Source organism: Lingula anatina, chromosome 9 (assembly GCF_051362555.1).
Source record: "Lingula anatina isolate TDL-2025a chromosome 9, LinAna3.0, whole genome shotgun sequence".
NCBI classification, from domain to species: Eukaryota; Metazoa; Brachiopoda; class Lingulata; order Lingulida; family Lingulidae; genus Lingula; species Lingula anatina.
In genome coordinates, this window is record NC_141775.1 from 5,540,651 (window position 1) to 5,558,590 (window position 17,940).

A 17,940-nucleotide genomic window follows, 5' to 3' on the forward strand; every position below is an offset into this window, starting at 1 on the left:
ACCCGAAAGAGAAAAATAACGTGTATATATAATCTATTTCTGTTAAATGATGCTTGTTAATGAAAAAATAGGATAATAAGGACAAAGATAACTAGAAACGACGCCATTAACAATAGGATAAATGTCCATAATTTTCACAGGACAAGGCGTTTATTATAATATTAAACGTTAGGACGTTTATTAGCTATAATGATATGATCTATATAATTATGTCCCGCGCCCCATATCGGCGAAATAGTCAAAAGGGCAATATTTATTATCATTGAGCAAATTGTTAATAGAACACCGAACGGAAATGGAATGAAGGAGTCTAAATACGCTGGCCAGACACATTTTAAAGGGCATGACAATCTCTGACATATATCATGTAACGGAATTGCAGAGTAATTTAAAAGTACATATTTATGACTGATAATTTGACAATCAAGTTATACTTCTATGGAGTTTTAGGAGAATGTACGTATCCAGTTCTCAAAACTGAACCTCGGTTTTTGGGCATGTTGGTGATCCTAAAAATAATGGTTTTTCACGTTCACTTTGCACAAACATTTGGTGGTGACTATGGTAACACAATTTGCAATATTTAAGAATTAAGAGCCAACAACATAAATGTAGGACAAATTACCTGTGGAGTTTAAGCTCCTCGAGCTGTTAAGGGTGTCCTGTAGGGCCTACGCGTTTGAAAATGTCACAAAGTCATATTTTCTTTTTCGGTCGCACAAGCAGGTATTTTTGCATTATGTTAGATTCGTTTGGTATTTTGAAGCCATTTATGGGGTTTTTAGATTCCCGACCAAGGTGACAGTTGAGCGTTTGACTGATAGAAGAAAGAAGACAAGATTCATGCAGCATGACCAATATTTTCAAATTGCCTCTCCGAGTCACGGTCACATTTTCAGTTTTGTATATAGTGAACTAATTTGCTTGTGCAGCAATATAATATATAGTATTTAGATTGAAAAAAAATCAGTGCAAATAAATGCAAAAAGAAAAAAAACTCCGTGTGCTCTAATGTATTCATTTATTTCGCTCTGGCAAAATTGGATAAAAAACACAGTAATTTTTGTTTTTCTCAATGTGAGCATACGCCTGTCGTCGCCCTGGGTACCAGTAATCTGACATCAATTTTTCCGCCATATCAACCAATAGACGCTGACCTCTCATGCCATATCAACCAATAGACGCTGGTCTCTCATGTAAATTATGCTGATACTCAGGGTGAACAAGGTGTATTTCGAGCTTATTTGCATCCTTCAGTCGTGAGGTACTTTTTCTCAAGTTCTGGGACGTATTTCCATTCCTTGCCAAAGTCACACATGTTGGCCAACTTGAAGCCACTTTGTGTCTTAACGCCTGAATAAGAAATGGTGTAGAAGGTAAATAATTATGAATACCTAGCGCACAGCTCCCATTTTCTACGTAACTAAAACTGAAGGGACGACGTATAGTTAGAAGATTTGATGAAGTGATTAAAATAAATTAAAACTTCAGTCCAGGAAAGAATTTCATCAGTTCTTATGTGCACTTAAAGTTACAGTAATATTTTCCTAAATAAGAGCATGAACTTTTAATCACAAATTTCTTAATGGGATATTGAAAAAGACTAACTATCGCCGACACTGATCCACCCGTACCTACCTCTAAGCAGGTATGTAGCGTCCTTCGTGAGCTTAACTTCCCCACAGGAAGGCAACAGAGGATCTTCCCTGTATTTCTCAGGAAAAATTATGGTGGACCCCACAGTGACGGACGCCGGAGCCTGGAATGTATTGATTAATTACCGTACAGCTACCCTAAATCAGGAGTGATTTTTCACTAGAAATTCACAGACAAACCTCTAATTTATGACAATTTTTATACTGTTCAACGAGCATTTTGGTATGGAATTACAATGTAAATTCGTCACTCGACTAGTCTCTGATATAGAGTACAGAACACTTACTGTCGGTCTAAGCTCTGTCAGGTAGAGGCACCGTTGATTGCCATTGTTAAGATTTCAAAAACTGAGTAAGGGGAAGGAACATGCATATTTTTCACTAAAAATATTAAGTGCATTAACACAGAGATGGGCAAACTGATATTGTTCGAGGAAAAAAGAGATTACTCTAATTGGATTTTCTCTCTCTCTCTCTCTCGTACCTTAAACACCTGGTCCACTCTCACGGTGTATTCCACAGTTTTCACTGATCCCCGCTTTTGGGGTTCCTCGCTGACGATACTGGAACCCTCCACATACCCCTTGATGACTGAAGTTGACAAAATATGAAAAAATAATAAAATCACATTTTTTTTGTTAATTTCTATGATAACTATATCATATAATTACAAATCATACATTACAAAATGCATTTATAGGGGATGGGATTATAATTTTCGTAGACAACGCTTGTACCAGTTGGAATTGAATAGATTCGTGGTTAATATACAATGTTGGATATCACATACCGCATCCGCGTCATCAGTGATGTCATTTCATGGTGTTTTCCAAACTGAGATTGTCCATTGTTTTGGTGTAGCATACTTTACATGAAAGCAGTCGCACTTTCAAAACAATGCTTTAAGTTTCCCTTCTCATTTCTCTTGTCACTCATTTAAACAATTTCATACCCGTTCAATAATTTGCCTTCGAATAATGGCTCTTGAAGGAAAGTTGCCAAAGTCATGGCTAACGCACATTTCCTTGGGTACCTAGATCACAATCTCATGTGATGTACGAAATCGTAACTAGCATAAAAAGTTATCTATTAAACTTACTGAAATCCATTTTATCTGGGCAGTAAGTAAAAGACTTGTCCTCCACAAATTCGCCCTTGTCATTGACATACCCCCGCAGTACCAGGACCTGGGGGCAGAAGTAAGTGCACGCAGAAGCCTGGAGCACAAAAACTCCAAGCAGAAGTAGGGCCGAAACCGCAATCATTTTCAGTTGTGCAACGAGAGATCTTAACCCAACTCAAAGCTGTTTGGGAGATCAGTGACTGTGAAATACGTCGATAGAGGCGTTATTTATATGCATACCCTTTTGTCGCTGATGGCAAATTTCAATTTCATAATCATACTGTCGATAATAGGTTTTTGTTTGATCGCCGACTTTTAGATAGAACGATATAGTTGGCTAGTAAGGGGAAATGTGCAGAATTGCTCAATTTCGTTCTCATGTCAGCATGTTAATAGTAATTTGATAACATTTTAAAATGATTTTCAATGATACAATCATTTTTAATGGACGTCTAGCCGAGGGTATACCCTTAGGTTAAGTGAAAAAATGAGCTAAAACAACTCCCAGAAAGAAAATAAATTACATAATTACAATACACATTTTCGGTTTTGTAACAGTATCTTAATGAAAACAAATCACCCAGAGTGGGCATTTGTGCAACCGCCGGCTATATACTGTGATGTAGCGGGATTGGATATCCCTCCCCCTCTGACAAAAATATTGATGGTAATATTTCAGTATCACTATTTCTGAAATATCCCAATAGCACCGTACACATGTACTGAGCGACATGGCTAGCAAGGTGCGCCGCCATACTAAACACTATTGCCAGGAGAGACACAATAATCAATGCTTGTTTTCTGCAAAGCGAGACTTTACGAGAGTGTAACAAACCTCGTCTCCCCCATTGTTCTCAGCACTCCATTTATTTCGACCAATGAGAGAGCGGCACAACTTTTTGCATTTACCAATCTTCGCTAGTTAAAATTGTTAATGGCAAATTCCACTCTAAATGCTGTTTCTTGATTTTTATGATAAAAACCACTTTGGGGAACACTATGATCTGAAAAATAGAAACTTTCGGATGAAGTTACAACATGTTTTCATTATTTAAAAGAAATTTAAAAAAAACTTCAGTAGGGCCTTTGGTACTGTACCTTACTTAGTACAAGGAGGTGTGTACTATACAATACAATGGAAATATTACTATTGGAGGGGTGTCTGATGATATTTCCAATTCAGGCTATTGCTCCTATTATCGAACCTTATCATTACTTTATCAACTAACGCAGCAAAAAAAAAAAAAAAAAAAAAAAAAAAAAAATTAACGAGGGTTTGATAATGACATCGCTCTTTGTAGTCATGTTTGCAGTCTGATTGCTCCATTACAGTCTGCAATTCTGCTATTTAGATATCAACAGTCATTATGTATACAAAGGTTTATTATGGTCAGCAAATTGAAAAATATCCATGATATCATTAACATACTGCGACGAATCCCAAATTGTTGAACCCTATATACTCGGTATATTGTTGTCTGCTCTGAAGAACGTTTTGTATGAAGATACCACTATTGACAGTAAATAAGAATTTTTTCCGGGTATTTCTGACGTCATTTTGATCACTATTCACTATCAGTAACCTGACCAAGAAAGCAAAAATGATTACAGGGATAATAACAGTAGGCAACAGAATACAAATAAAAGTGTATTTGTAAAGCGCTAAAGGCAGTTATCAGAGAGTCAACAGGAGCTAGTGTGGTCAGAAACATTGAAGCGACCACATCACAATGCATTTTAATACAGAAGAATGAAATAAAACGAAAGGCAAAAGCCGTCAAAATTTATTTTCATTCAGTAACATAAAACATGCAACAGAAGTTTTCATTTGTGGTATTTACTTAGTCGTCCATCACTTTTCGACCAATCTTAGTTTTAAAGCATCATCAATGGAAATGGAAGATTTTCCAGAATGTGTCAAAAACGGACCTGTTTGTTATAAAGGCTAGGTCCATCTTCATATGACACTTTCAAGAAATATCGATTTCTATCGATGAAACTGCACGTACCTTTGCTACGTATAAAAAATAATAGCGAAATAAATTATATTTCAGTAAGAAATTATATGAAAATATAGAAATTTTCATTGTTATCACATCGGATGGTTTCATAAATTGCAATCCCTCTTGAGGAGACCACACTGATCTCCTGCTGAAGTGAATCGAAAGGCATACGAAATTGAGCATAAATCATTGTTTACACATAACATGAGTACGGTATTTATTTCTAACAACATCTTTCGAAATCGAAATAAGGTCGGCACGTGCATTTCAAATCCGAACGGCCGAGATTATTTCCGGTCGTTCACGACTACAGATCACGTGCTCTAGATTGAAATGGACCAACATCAAAACTAAACGAAAAGTTCTGAAACTTGCAAGAACAGTTAGAAATTATACACCAAATATATTTGATGCAGAAAATATCATGTCTGCTACCGTATAACCTTCAACGACTGAAGAAATATCCAACATTGTGTGAACTGCATACTAAGATGTCTACTCTGGTCCGTTCTGCAACACGAGTCGCAACTAAAAACCCAGTATACAGAAAGACCAATATTAATAGTTACAGTAACCGCAGAATCAATATAAAGATTTATGTTCGTGCTACCTTTTTAGCAATACAAGTCTTGGCTACAAGTAAAATAGCAATAGTCAATATAATACATCATTACAAAAAGTTCTGTACAATGATGTGTCCATAATGTGGTCTAAACTACGTTCAAAGACACAAAAGCTACACCCAAGGAAAATGCTTCAAAAATTAAATATAAAATAAATACAAAATGCTTGCACCAAAACTAATTTTCTACAAGTACAGTATATATAAAGGATCCAATGCGTATTCACTTCTTTTAAATGGAAATAGCGACTTTTATTTATAAATTGATGCTCTTTATCCAATATTTTTTATATCTTCCTGTTCAAACTCAATGGTTTTCATACTTTAGAATGGAGGACCCTTGAGCAATATGCGCATGCGTGACCAAACCAGATGCGCAGTCTGGCTTTGTTGGTCCCGCTGATGCTGAAACGCCATCCATTTTAAAGGTTGCTTTCAGTCAAACCATCAGAAAATAATTTCTGAAAAATATTATTATGAAAAGCAGGTGCACAGATTTACCCAAATCGAAGCGCACGATCAATGAAAGCATAAATCACAAGTTCAAACAATCCAGCTTGGCAGCTCCTTTTACCTCTCCGCGAAAAAATCTCGTTCTCGATGTAGTAATTTCGCCGATATACACCAGTGGAATTGCGTAATGGAGATTTCTACGCGGAGAGGTATTCTACCAGTATATCATCTCATGTCGCATAATCGCCTACGATAATCCTTCCTGCCAAACCTTGTCTTTAATATACAAAAAGCTACGGAACTGATTCATTGTTTTGCATTTTTAAAATAATTTGTCAAGTATTGTTAACCTAATTTATCAAAGTAAGTTAATGAATCTAAATTATATATTTCCCATAAAAGTATTAAAATAAAAAACCCGTCCCTTAATCTAATTGTCAAGCGAACGATGAATCAATTGCAAATTTTCCCCATAAAAACTAACTTAACTTTGTGCTAAGAAACATTCTGTATTGTAAGGTTGTTTTTATTCAAAAGAAGAGTTTTCAAATGTAGAATTGTTTCTTTGCACAAAGATAACTTCGTTCATGTTAGCCATTAAAGCATACTTCCTCGATAATGTTCTTTTTACAGAGATAGACCTTTGTTGTTGCTAAGCAACAGTCTGCGCGCGCAAGCGTTTTTCAAGGTTACCAGCCAGCTTTGTCCATTTCTCTCTTCATTTGGCAGACTGCGCATGGGCCACACAGCTCCATGGCAAGAGAATCCCAGCAGATGGAGCCCTGATCGACAAGAAAACATACGTCTTCAAAATATGAGTAAAATAAAACATATTGCAAAAGTGTTGTTATGTAATCAGTTCTTTATTGATTTTAAGAGAAACTGACAAATATATCGCATTTTAAAAAGACGGTAAGTAACGCGGGAACCATTTTCACAAAATGCTTCAAATAGCAGGACTGAATAAAAGACGCAGCCTTTTTTTTTCTTAAATTGATCTGGAAAGCCCAGGCCCGTAGATAGCAACTGCAAAAGGTTTTTTTCTGAAAATGTGGACCTTTTGTCATGAAAACTTAGTTTATCTAGATCAAATTTACCCAGAGTGGACCTTTTCCCAGCAAAAGGGGGGGGGGGTCTTTCGAATCCCCCGAACCCCCCTGGCTACGGACCTGGCTAAGGCTATCATTTCAATTTCTCAAGGCATTCGTTTCAGGTATGCCTTGTTATAATGAGAAAATTGACGACATTTCAGGAAAAGTTCGTTGCTCATAATTAGCTATTTAGAAGTCTACATCGACATAAAAAGCACCAGCTAGAAGGGCCTGTGATTGAGAGAGAGTCCAGACACTTTTAATCTTAAATAAAGTAAAGGAATTTTTTGAGGCTACATATTTCTAGTATGAAAAACACTGAACGAATGAAGCGCTGGTCCATAATTAGCCTTTCTTTTCAAGTACCATTTTGTTAGTATACTGGCGAAGAAAGTTTGCAATATTTTACAATGGCTGATTTTCAACGTCGAATGCACGCAAGGTTTTACCTGAATACCCCTGAGCATGCGCAGTTTAGTTCTCATGGCCACGACACCTAGCGGGCAGCAGAAAGGCATGATGTAGTGCTCGCCCATCTGAGCCGAGGTACGGCACAACAGGCACGGGAAGCAGAACAGTCCACATAGACCTGGAAGAGACGATACACGAATTCGTTAATATAGAAATGATTGATTTTATCATTTCACTTTTGTCCAGTAGGAAAAAGCCATTGATACCCTTAATCTATGTTACAGTGCGGCTAATTTATTTGATGAAGTTAGATGTGTTGTCCACGTTTGTACCTTATTTGTGAAGTAGTTTATGAGAAATCTGGAACTTCCATAGGCGTACTGCTTATCGTGATAATAGAATATAAGGAGAATTTTTCAAAAAGTTAAATGAAAGATATGAATTGACAAATACATAAACAACACTAGACAGAATATTTATAGGATAGCTTTTACTTCATTTCCAATTATACTAAATTTCATTTGATCATCTACTATTATTCAGGACACACGACAGTTATGAATAGATACATACACATAGACATTGTTTTAGTTGTTCTTGGATAGGATCACCTATCGCATTCGAAACTGATGCATTTTCTAACACATTGGTCATACTAGTTCTACCTATACGTACATGTTGTGATGTCCTCGAAGCAGCCAAAGATTCCTGTCTGCCAGTCATTGGGGGCGTTGACTGTGATAGTCCCGCCTTGTGACGTAATACTCGTCACGACTGTGGGCTGTGACGTCACTGTCTGCTGGGCCATTCTGAATTTAAAAACAAAAAACAAACCTGTAGAATCATGATGAATGTAATTGATATTCCTGCCTTGGGACGTAATACTTCTCAAACCTGTGTGTAATATTTGGGTTGCGGGCTGTTATGTCAGCGTCTGCTGAATCATTTTGAATTAAGTGAAAAAACAATCCCTGATTGATGTAATTGATATTGCCGCTTTGTGACGTAATGCGGGTTCTGATGTTTTGCAAGGCAATTCTGAATTAAGAAAAAATATATCGCTGGATCCAAGATGACAGTTCTAAAATCTGTTGTTGATGTATCTCATTGAGAAAAATTAACAAGATAATTTTTTTCTTTAGAAACTGACACCGCATTCATTTATTGGCGTTGGTCGAGGAAGACTGGCATGCCTAGATGTCGTTTTCCTTAGCCAGCAAAACATGGAGATTAACAATTTATGAAGGACTGTTGGAGCTAAAATATCAAATCATATGGGACATTTGAAATCAAGTGGTAAATCAGTTTGCCATAACAGAATTAAAGAACTGAGTCAGAAAATTCTGGTGAATATACGCGGTTAGAGGAAAGATTTTGAGGGGCAACCCCATCGTAATACATGTCTATGCCCCATGAATGAAAATGATTGCCAGAAGGCGATTCTATGAAATAATGCACAGTACGATTGAGCTCGGCGTATTCCTTGAGATTCCTACAATTCAAATTAAGAGAAGGGGACAAAAAGGCCCTTTTGAATTTGGGCATGTCCAGGTCCGTACATCCGAGTATCATCACTCACGAAGATACCGCATATGTTGGACATTTTCCCGTCGGGAGAATAAAACACTAAAATCTGCTCAATATTCTCGCGGCGTCCACAATTTTATCTAGGGCCTACTAAATGAGTTCTGCACAGAATGATAAGTGTCCACAATATCAAAATATTAGCCTGTCTTTCAATCTCATCTTCCCTCTGTTCATCATCGCACAAAAAAGATCTTTAGTTACTTTATCGACATTAACAGGCCATAGGTTGTATACGATATGATTTTCGTAATGGGGACCAGCCATCAAAAATGCATTATGCCGCGACTGATCTCTCTTGAAGTGCCTTTCACTGTTGAAAAATATGCACAAAGTCTATATAACCATTAACCTGAAAACATATGCTAAACGTATACCTTGAATATTTCAGATGCGCATTATCTGTCTAGGTCATTTGAAACCATATGACGTGTTAAAAAGTTGATTTGTTATACAGTCATGACTAACAGAGAATGCTTGTAACACAGTGGATTCTCTGCGTGAATAGACAGTAGAATTATACAACAGAGATCTCACTGGAAATCGGACGTAAAAAATCCTTACTTTTTATATTAATGCTTGTTTATCCGCCCGATGGCTTTTTTTTTTTACTGTGAACCAGACTACACCGAACACTCGTGAAATATTGGCCATAATATTCTTGTGAGGACAACTATTTCTGTTTGGGTATGCATGCCTCTACCCGAGCTGCTTCAAGGTGAAGTCTACGTATATTTACAGATGAAGGCCACTCATTTAATGCCCCTTTCTTGGCCTTTTCTACTCGTGCGTCAATTCATTGTAGCGATAAAAATACAGTGGATGTTAAATTGTTACTACGTGTATATTTTGGACACCGTATATTTCGTATATTCTGGTGATTTGGGGGTAAACGCACACGCTCGAGCTCACGCTATCCAGTCCTTGCTACAATCCATGTGTCTGTTTGTCTGTCTGCTAGTCTGTCTGTCTGTTTGTCTGCATGTTTGTCTGTCTGTCTGTTTGTCTGCACGTCTGTCTGTCTGTCTGTCTGCCTTTCTGTCTGCCTGTTTGCCTGCCTGTTTGTTTGTCTGTCTGTATATCTGTGTGTCTTTCTGTCTGTCTTTCTGTCTGTCTGCTTGTCTGTCTGTCTGTCTGTTTGTCTGCCTTTCTGTCTGCATGTCTGACTGTCTGTCTGTCTGTGTGTCTTTCTGCCTGTCTATCTGTATGCATGCATTCTTGCCAGTGCATATATATTTAAAAAAAGATGCACACACTGTATAGCTAACATCTTTACTCGACTAGAACGTCTTCCCAGGTGGTAAATGAGTCACTGTAAAGAAAAGTGCTCTCGGCTCAAAATAAGACATAACAAGTTGTGTGAAAGTGATAATACTTGAGACGGCTAAGGAAAAAGTTATTAATAAACAAGACTTGCATTGCAGAGATGCAGGTATCGCTCAAGGTAATTTTCACCTACAAATATTACACGGGATTTTTTGTGTACCTTTATACGTTATTTTTATCATTCAAACGGCGACAAAAAAGCGTTTTCTGTGCATTTTATGCTTTTTTTGACAAATAATAATTGCATATTCTACTATGTTATGATGGAGATAAACTTTTCTCTGTTCAACTTTATCATGAAGGTTCCCATCTTTGAAATTAAGGTTAACCATATCTCTTCAAAAATTGTCGCCATTGGTGTGCTGAAACTCAGGGTGACAGAAATGCTTTATCACATATTAATATTTAGGTCTTCATCATAATGCTAATATATTTCATATTTTAATCATATCGCTGGCACTGTACTCACTGTGCTCTTTGAATCATAGGCAACGCCTCCTCCTACTATATAACACAGACACAGGGAGTGCTCAGACATGGACTTTTTTAGACCGGAAATATGACTGCCTCACTTCGTCAGTTAATTGGATAGATAAACCGGAGTTGAAGGTGTTTGAAGCGGGTAATGTAATGTAATCCATGTCCGTACACGCATTATATGAGGCATGATTGAATAACCCACATAGGAAATCCAATAAGGATGTTTGAAATTTCGATATTGAAAACACAGACTGTTTTAAAGGGGAAATTCCTTGCGTCTCTCGAGCAGTTTCCTCTCTTGTGTTACAGTGTTGTGTTTCGTTTTTTATTTTTATTTGTTTCACGTGGAAGTAAATTCAGATAAATATCTAAAAAAGTAATCTACTCTTTTAAAATGTCTTTCAATGTAAAAAATTGGATACATAATTGTAACAATACGACTTGACCCCTATTTTAAAGAACGCGGCACACAGCCTCAAGGATCAAAGTATTTAAATTGTTTTCTAATTTCCAGGGAAAAGTGCTACAACTTTACATGTTTCCTTTACAAGTAAGCTAATTTTTTTTTTCATTTCAATCTTCAAAATTGCCGGTTGGGTCGTAACCCTTGATGATATAAGAAAGAGATAGGCCTAAGACTTTTATGGAGGTACAGAAAACAAGCATACAGACTTTCGTTGCCAATGGGAGACCGTTTTAGTAGTAGTCTTACTCTACTCGAGTCTCACGTTAAAACAACAATGTTTATTAATTATTTCGTTATCTTGCTAACCAGGTGCACGTGCCTTTGATTTGTCCGTGGTGTACAGCGTAAAAACGTAGAGCAGGGTACAAAAAAACGCTGCAAAAAGAGGACACGTTTATCCCATAAAACACTTTATTGAGCAACACCCGAGTTATTGAGAGTGATATCTTCTAAGCGAACCCACATATTACAGGTAGAATTACCTGAAACCTCTGTAAGTCACCTTGAGACATAAACGAGGTTTTGGAGTCAATTGGTAAATCTTGGGATTTTCCTTGGGCAAATATAAGCGATTTTCATCTTAGGGCGCTTTTCCAAAACGTATTGCACCAAATGGCACACTTTATCCCATAATCGAATGGTGTAGAAGTGAAATTAAGTGAAAAAAAGCGTATTCTACGCACCCAAGCAGACAATCAGACACGAGTGTAAAAACTTTACAGGGACGATTCATTTAACTCGAGTTATAAGAGCAACGCCATGCTGTGCACACCTGGCGAAATCTCGTAATACACCGCGAGAACTAATGAGATCGTTTGCCTGCAGGGGTGTTTTACTGTCACAGTTTGCATATTTGTGAAGGATGTAAGGGCGATTATTTTGTCCATGATAAATACATGTAACCCGATTTTCATTTCGTATTTGACAATCCTTTGTATTTTAAAAGAAATAATGGCTAATTAACCATTAGGCCTACACTATGTGAACACAGACTGCCCTACTTCGAAACAGGTTTTTGAATATAAATTTATTCTGAAAAAGGGTCTTTCCTCCGTTACACAAATAATTACAAATGACTTTATAAAATTGAAATGCAGACTTTTTCCTAAAACAATGCCAACCAAAGTTCATTACGTTCGGTACCAATGTGGAGCCCTGGGAAGGCATCCGCTGCGGTAATCTTTTTTGCAAGATCAGTAATTTTTTTTTGCTATGCCAAAAATAAAGATAAAGTAAAATGAAATAAAATAAAATAAAAGGATATGATTCGGCATGACGATCAATATATGTATAATACTATTGTAGGCCTATATATGCATTATATATTGTATCTCATACAACTCCTTGATTCTCTCAAAGAAAAGGAGGTATTACCTGAAGAAAAAACAGCATTCAGGATTATTAAGTGACCCTCTAGCTTTTTTCACCCGACGTAATATATATAACCAGTCACTGTCTGTCTATATGGTACACCGCCCGCACAGGTGTCTACCGCAATGCCTGTTATACTGCATCCACCTTGTGAACTTTCTTATCTCTTTTTTACTCCTCATACATGGGAATGCCAGCGGTACTAAATACCTACACCCTGCGTTTCAGAGTATTAACGGTGGCCCTCTCTACACCAGCAAACATCTGTGTGAGGGAAATTAGGCTAAACTCTCTCACTCATTTCGTTTCTCCTTCTTTCGTGAATTGTGCGAGTTCATTGTCAAAGGGATTCCATCCGGGATTTTCGACCGAAATGTTCTTTTCCTCGAGAAAAAAATTTCAATGCATAAATTATTGCTATACCCGTTCCTGCACTTTCATTCGCTGGTGTGCTTCATTTCTGATAAAATATCTTTTTTAGCTGTGGATTGCCCATGGTTCATCCCCCCCCCCCCCCCAAAGTCGTCACCAGGTACTTGTGAGGCTTTTTTGATGTTTAAATTAGGAAAGACCGGTAGTTTTACAGCACATTAAAAAACTCTTGGAGTATTTTCAAACGCACATAGTATAGGTCTATTGTAAATCATTAGCATTTCAACCTCCCTCTGACTAACGCTCACTCCAAGCAGAGTCACAAGATTCCGTGACGCCGTTATGTATTATAAACCGCCATTCAGTTGGTGGGCGTTGTTGAAAAAAAAAGACGCCCATCTCGACTGGCGTATGGAGCATAATTTCTCTTTACATTTCACTGTGCCCCATCTTTATTCATAAAAAAATTTCCAGACGTCTATTAGATAATATAGCCATCGTCTAAAATCTCGCAAGAGAGACGGATTTTCCCTACCGCGACCGTTACGTGTCACCGGTGATTTTCTCTCTTGTTGTCCCTGAAAATGTTTGCGTGAGGGGGTGTCTTGTCATAACAGCAGAATCTTTTTTATTATCTTAGTAGGTGGAACACTAGGCTGTGCTCGTTTAATGTTTGCGGTTTAGTTTACGCGGTTTACATTCCTTTCACTTATAGAAGAGATGCGATATTGTTTTGGTTTACGCTTATTTTTGAATCGATGTGTCTAGATACTTGTATTTAAATACATTTATAAGGCATTTGAAGGTCCTTCTTGTTATAGAACATTGTTCCTACAGAAATTATTGTCCTTCAAAAATAAATAAATAAATAAGTTATTAAAAAGATGAAAAATAAAATAAAACCCACATATACGCGATGTACTTAGGAGATTGAGAGGACTATCGCGAAGAACTGTGTTAAGTAATAACACATGTGGCGGAATAACAGTCAATACATCCCCAAGGCCGCCTGCGGCATCACGTGAGAGTCATGGTATTACTTTTTATCAACACAGTTTGGCGTCTTTTATTTGTTTCCTTTTTTCTCTCTTTGACATTGCCATTAAGGCAATTTTCTTTACAAGTATCATGTCATCCGCGGGTCTTGGTTGTCTTAAGTATTAATAATAAAGTGTGTAGATTTAATGTACTGCTTGTTGATGTGTAGCCATTAGAAGGGACAAGATGGGGGTTGAATTAGGTCTATTCTGCCCTGACGGTGGATGCAGGGATGAAACTGCCATTTTGTGAAAAAAAGTCTGAAATATAGTGTGGGGTCCACCCCCCCACCCCTCGTGTTTTTTTGTTTTTTTTGGAGGGGGGGGGGCATGTCTGAATCGATCTCAAAAAGACATTTTTGACCCTCAAAATGTCTGAAATAAAAAGTAAAGAACGCAGACAAACAAAAAAACACCCACTTTGATCGGCTCATCGGAAAGATACTGCACTGTCAACACAGAAAGAGAGATAAAAAAGACAAAAGATAAAAGCATCCTATAAGCGAAATGAACAACACGCAAACCCGCATACTATTATATGTAGAGAGAGAAGCAAATGAATTTAGAAACATAATTATATGCTCTGCAGAAATAATGCTGGAAATAGCGTAGGTCGATATGATGAATAATTGTGTAAGGTTTTATACTTTGCACATTATATGGAGTTTAAGTATACAGATATCAGTCATTAGTCAAAGTGCAATAGAATCTTCAGATTTAAGATAAAAAACTTATCGACTCGAGACCTTTGGTGAAATAAAAGCCTGCCTTTTAGAGAAAGGGGTCTTTCCACAAAAAGTGAATATTTGAGTCAGGTCAGTGACGTAAACATTTTGAGTAATATTTTCATATTGTTTTATTTATCACATTATAATTACTTTTAAATTATTTTCATATCGGAAGCGTCCATTGTATAACACAGAGAAAATAATGGAGCAAGGCAGAATTATGCAAATATTACACGAAATATTTTGCGTCATTATGCGACCATTTTTTTTTGTGACCCTCTGATGCGACCTAAATGTTCATTTTTTTGTAGAGTGACCCTCTTATGACACCTAACACGAGAGGTGAGCGAGACACACACTCCAGTGGACACACGTCCATGCCATCACGAGCTGACCTTGATAAATACAACCACAAATATCCATGAATATTTCAGTCTGTTTAAACTAGCACATGATTAAACCGGAATTCGGTCTCACTCACGTCATCAGGAGATCATATACATAAAGATATATGACATGTCATTTCCAAAAGATTTAACGTCGACTTAAGCTTTTCCCTCTGGGCTGTCTTTGTCCGGTGATGCAATTCGGACTGCTCTCCGGTTTAAAGTCCGCCTCGTCTAAATAGTCCTCTGGGTACTTTAGACCACAAAATGTCAAGGCCCCGAGACATTAAAAACTATTTTGTTCCTAACGAAGGTCGTGGCCATTTTATGGCAAATGAAGACTGCATATTTTGTTGTCACCGTGATAGTTTGCCACAAGCGCATTATTGCCCTGTAACGGCGCTGTCATTAAGATTCCTATTTACTACCTCCTGCCTGCAAATTTCCTCAATATCTTCACATTTTATCGCTGTGCATAGACATATCTTAGAAAGAATTCGACATAAAGGAGTGAGCAGTAAGAAGGTGTAATGGCTTTAAGGCTGAAGAAATAGCATTTTGCCGACTGCATTATGTCTTCTTCCCAATGCAAGCCGCCGGCGTCGTCTCTGGAGCTATTTTCTGGAATTTTTATTTTTGATGTGGAAAGTATTCCTGCGGCGAGCACATATAACATACTCCAAAACCCATCATAACTAATAAAGACTAACAGTAACCTTTCATAAAAATCACAGATTCATAAGGAGTAGAGGAAATCTCTTTCTTACTCTGTAAAAAAAATCTTCTCAGGCTTCGCTGAATATGTTTAAAAATAGAACCGAGCAACGTCTTTGTCTTTTGGTGTTAAGATACCCTATCTGAAATAGTGGATTTTCCCGTTGGCAGTACATTCCCTGCACGATATGGCAGTGCCCCCTTGAACTAGGCTCTGTTGTTCTCCCACTGCTTAACTTGCGCTATGTTTACAGCTTAGCAAAAATGAGGAATGGACCTGAAGAATCCCTGGAACACAGGGGAATGGGTTTCTTTATGCACTTACATAGCAATAAAGGTTGCAGCCTAGATACAAATAGGTCTTGAGCAAGTTGGGTGATTATTTATGGGGAAAAGCAATTCGGACGTGCGTTCGGACGAAATCTATTCAAGCTCGTTGCGTTCAAAGACAATTTAGACCGAGAGTGGACCAAACTTGCAACACTAAACGGCTACAACGAAGACAACGCAGAATAAAGATGCAGAGTGACTCGGAACGTGTGAACAATATCTTGCTTAAGTATTCCTGTGGTTGTCGTAGATCTCTATAGTTACCTAAATGAACCGTACCTGGCAAAAAATAACTGACTTATTTTATTACACATGCGCTTCATAAGGGTTTCAACTGTACAGGAAAAAAGAAAAGAAAAAAAGAATATCATTATGGCGTTAAACAGCTATATGTCGCATGCTTATGACTCATTCAGATCGGCTAAATAATCTTATTCTGCTATTTAATCTCACCAGCTCTCATTTTCCTTTTCCCCTGGTAATACGCCAAGTACACAGAAGATTTCGGTGCAATCAATCGTATTTGGGTTCTCAAATGCCGGCATTTATTATTATTATTATATTTTTTTTTTTTTTGGCATATCTACACCGTATCCACTGTTGTTTCCCTTAAATCAATAGAGTGCATACAGACATTACATGGTGCACTTCTGTTCTGAAATAAACTAATTAACACCGATCTGTTACTACCATTGACTCCGAGTGCTGAGTTTTGCTGTTTTTTAGGTAATCCCTTTCGGAGCAAAATGATTCAGCCGGTAAAAAAAACTCAGCACCTGGATCGCCAGATCTAAACAAAACTTCAATCACGATAAAACATGATTAACTCTACTCCAAACATTTCATAAACCTACCTGATATTTTTCCTTTTTAACTTGGTGTCTCAACTTTCACGGATGTTATTATGGACGTAAACAGTCGTAATCTTGACTGTGCGGCAACGAGGTCTCTAGCTCGGCAGTGAAAACGCCCAAGACGGATCGAATAGCAGTTGGCTGATGCCTGAACGCTAACCCACACACTTTCTCCACCTGTTTACGGCCCTCGATGTACTCGTCATGTGACTGCACCGCGGCAAACCAGCTTAAACGTACACCTCTACTGCTTTGCCGTCTGGGAGGCTAACAAATAAGGGCTACAATATGTGAATGATTATATAAAATGGACTATGTGTTGTAAATAGTAGAGTTGTATCGTATTGCCAGTGTGTTATTATCGTTATCTTTTCTCTATTTTTTACGATTTTATTAAATATTTAATGCGTGTGTTTGTAAGTGCGCGCCAGGGCCGGATTTATGTATAAGCACGTGCTTCGGACACCTCCACTAAGGCCCAAGGGTCTCAAAGCTGCTAGAATAGCACAAAATAGATAGATAGATAGATAGATAGATAGATAGATAGAAATTGAAAGAGCAAAAAAAAGTAAAAAAAGTAGTAGAACAAAGAAGTACATAGCGGGATTTTTAATGTGTTATGGGGACAGGTGGTGCTGGGAGTGCTATGGGCACCAAGGGGCTTACATCGGGCGCGTGCGTATGCGTGTAGGCCTACATGTATGCGCCTCGGGCCCGTAGCCAGTGATTTCAAATGGGGGGGGGGGGGTGTCTTTTTCTGAAATGGTGGGCCTTTCACCATGAAACCTTCTAGCACCAAGATTAATTTTTTGCCGAGAGAGAACCCTTTCCCAGGAATAAAGGCGGTTCATATGAACGCCCCAAACACCCCTCCTCCCCCGCTACGGGCCTGCGCCTCGAACTTTTTTTCAAAAATGTCCCTCAGTTGGTGAAG

General features: G+C 37.8%; 2 protein-coding genes across 2 annotated transcripts; both read right to left on the minus strand.

Annotated features, from left to right (window-relative positions):
• Positions 1–1,011: 1,011 nt before the first annotated feature.
• Positions 1,012–4,402, minus strand: LOC106164487 (uncharacterized). The gene is made up of 4 exons (XM_013542419.2): positions 2,755–4,402; positions 2,140–2,246; positions 1,639–1,759; positions 1,012–1,353 (listed from the first exon to the last, which is right to left on the minus strand). The coding sequence occupies exons 1-4, from the start codon at positions 2,918–2,920 to the stop codon at positions 1,241–1,243; spliced, it is 507 nt and encodes a 168-aa protein (XP_013397873.2). The 5' UTR covers positions 2,921–4,402; the 3' UTR covers positions 1,012–1,240.
• A 146-nt stretch (positions 4,403–4,548) lies between these two features.
• LOC106164506 (placenta-specific gene 8 protein) lies at positions 4,549–17,211 on the minus strand. Its single transcript, XM_013542444.3, has 4 exons — positions 17,007–17,211; positions 8,034–8,167; positions 7,397–7,536; positions 4,549–6,638 (listed from the first exon to the last, which is right to left on the minus strand). Exons 2-4 carry the CDS (start codon positions 8,164–8,166, stop codon positions 6,546–6,548), a joined length of 366 nt encoding a protein of 121 aa, XP_013397898.1. The 5' UTR covers position 8,167; positions 17,007–17,211; the 3' UTR covers positions 4,549–6,545.
• Between the last annotated feature and the right edge of the window lie 729 nt (positions 17,212–17,940).

Excerpts from the sequence above, each read along its gene's own strand:
- LOC106164487 (XM_013542419.2), bottom strand. The coding sequence starts at position 2,920 with ATGATTGCGGTTTCGGCCCTACTTCTGCTTGGAGTTTTTGTGCTCCAG. Across the intron at positions 2,247-2,754 it reads CCCAGATAAAATGGATTTCA|TCATCAAGGGGTATGTGGAG; the intron begins GTAAGTTTAATA and ends TGTCAACTTCAG. Across the intron at positions 1,354-1,638 it reads CGCTACATACCTGCTTAGAG|GCGTTAAGACACAAAGTGGC; the intron begins GTAGGTACGGGT and ends TTTCTTATTCAG.
- LOC106164506 (XM_013542444.3), bottom strand. The coding sequence starts at position 8,166 with ATGGCCCAGCAGACAGTGACGTCACAGCCCACAGTCGTGACGAGTATT. Across the intron at positions 7,537-8,033 it reads CTTCGAGGACATCACAACAT|GTCTATGTGGACTGTTCTGC; the intron begins GTACGTATAGGT and ends CGTCTCTTCCAG. Across the intron at positions 6,639-7,396 it reads GCATGCTCAGGGGTATTCAG|GGCTCCATCTGCTGGGATTC; the intron begins GTAAAACCTTGC and ends CTTGTCGATCAG.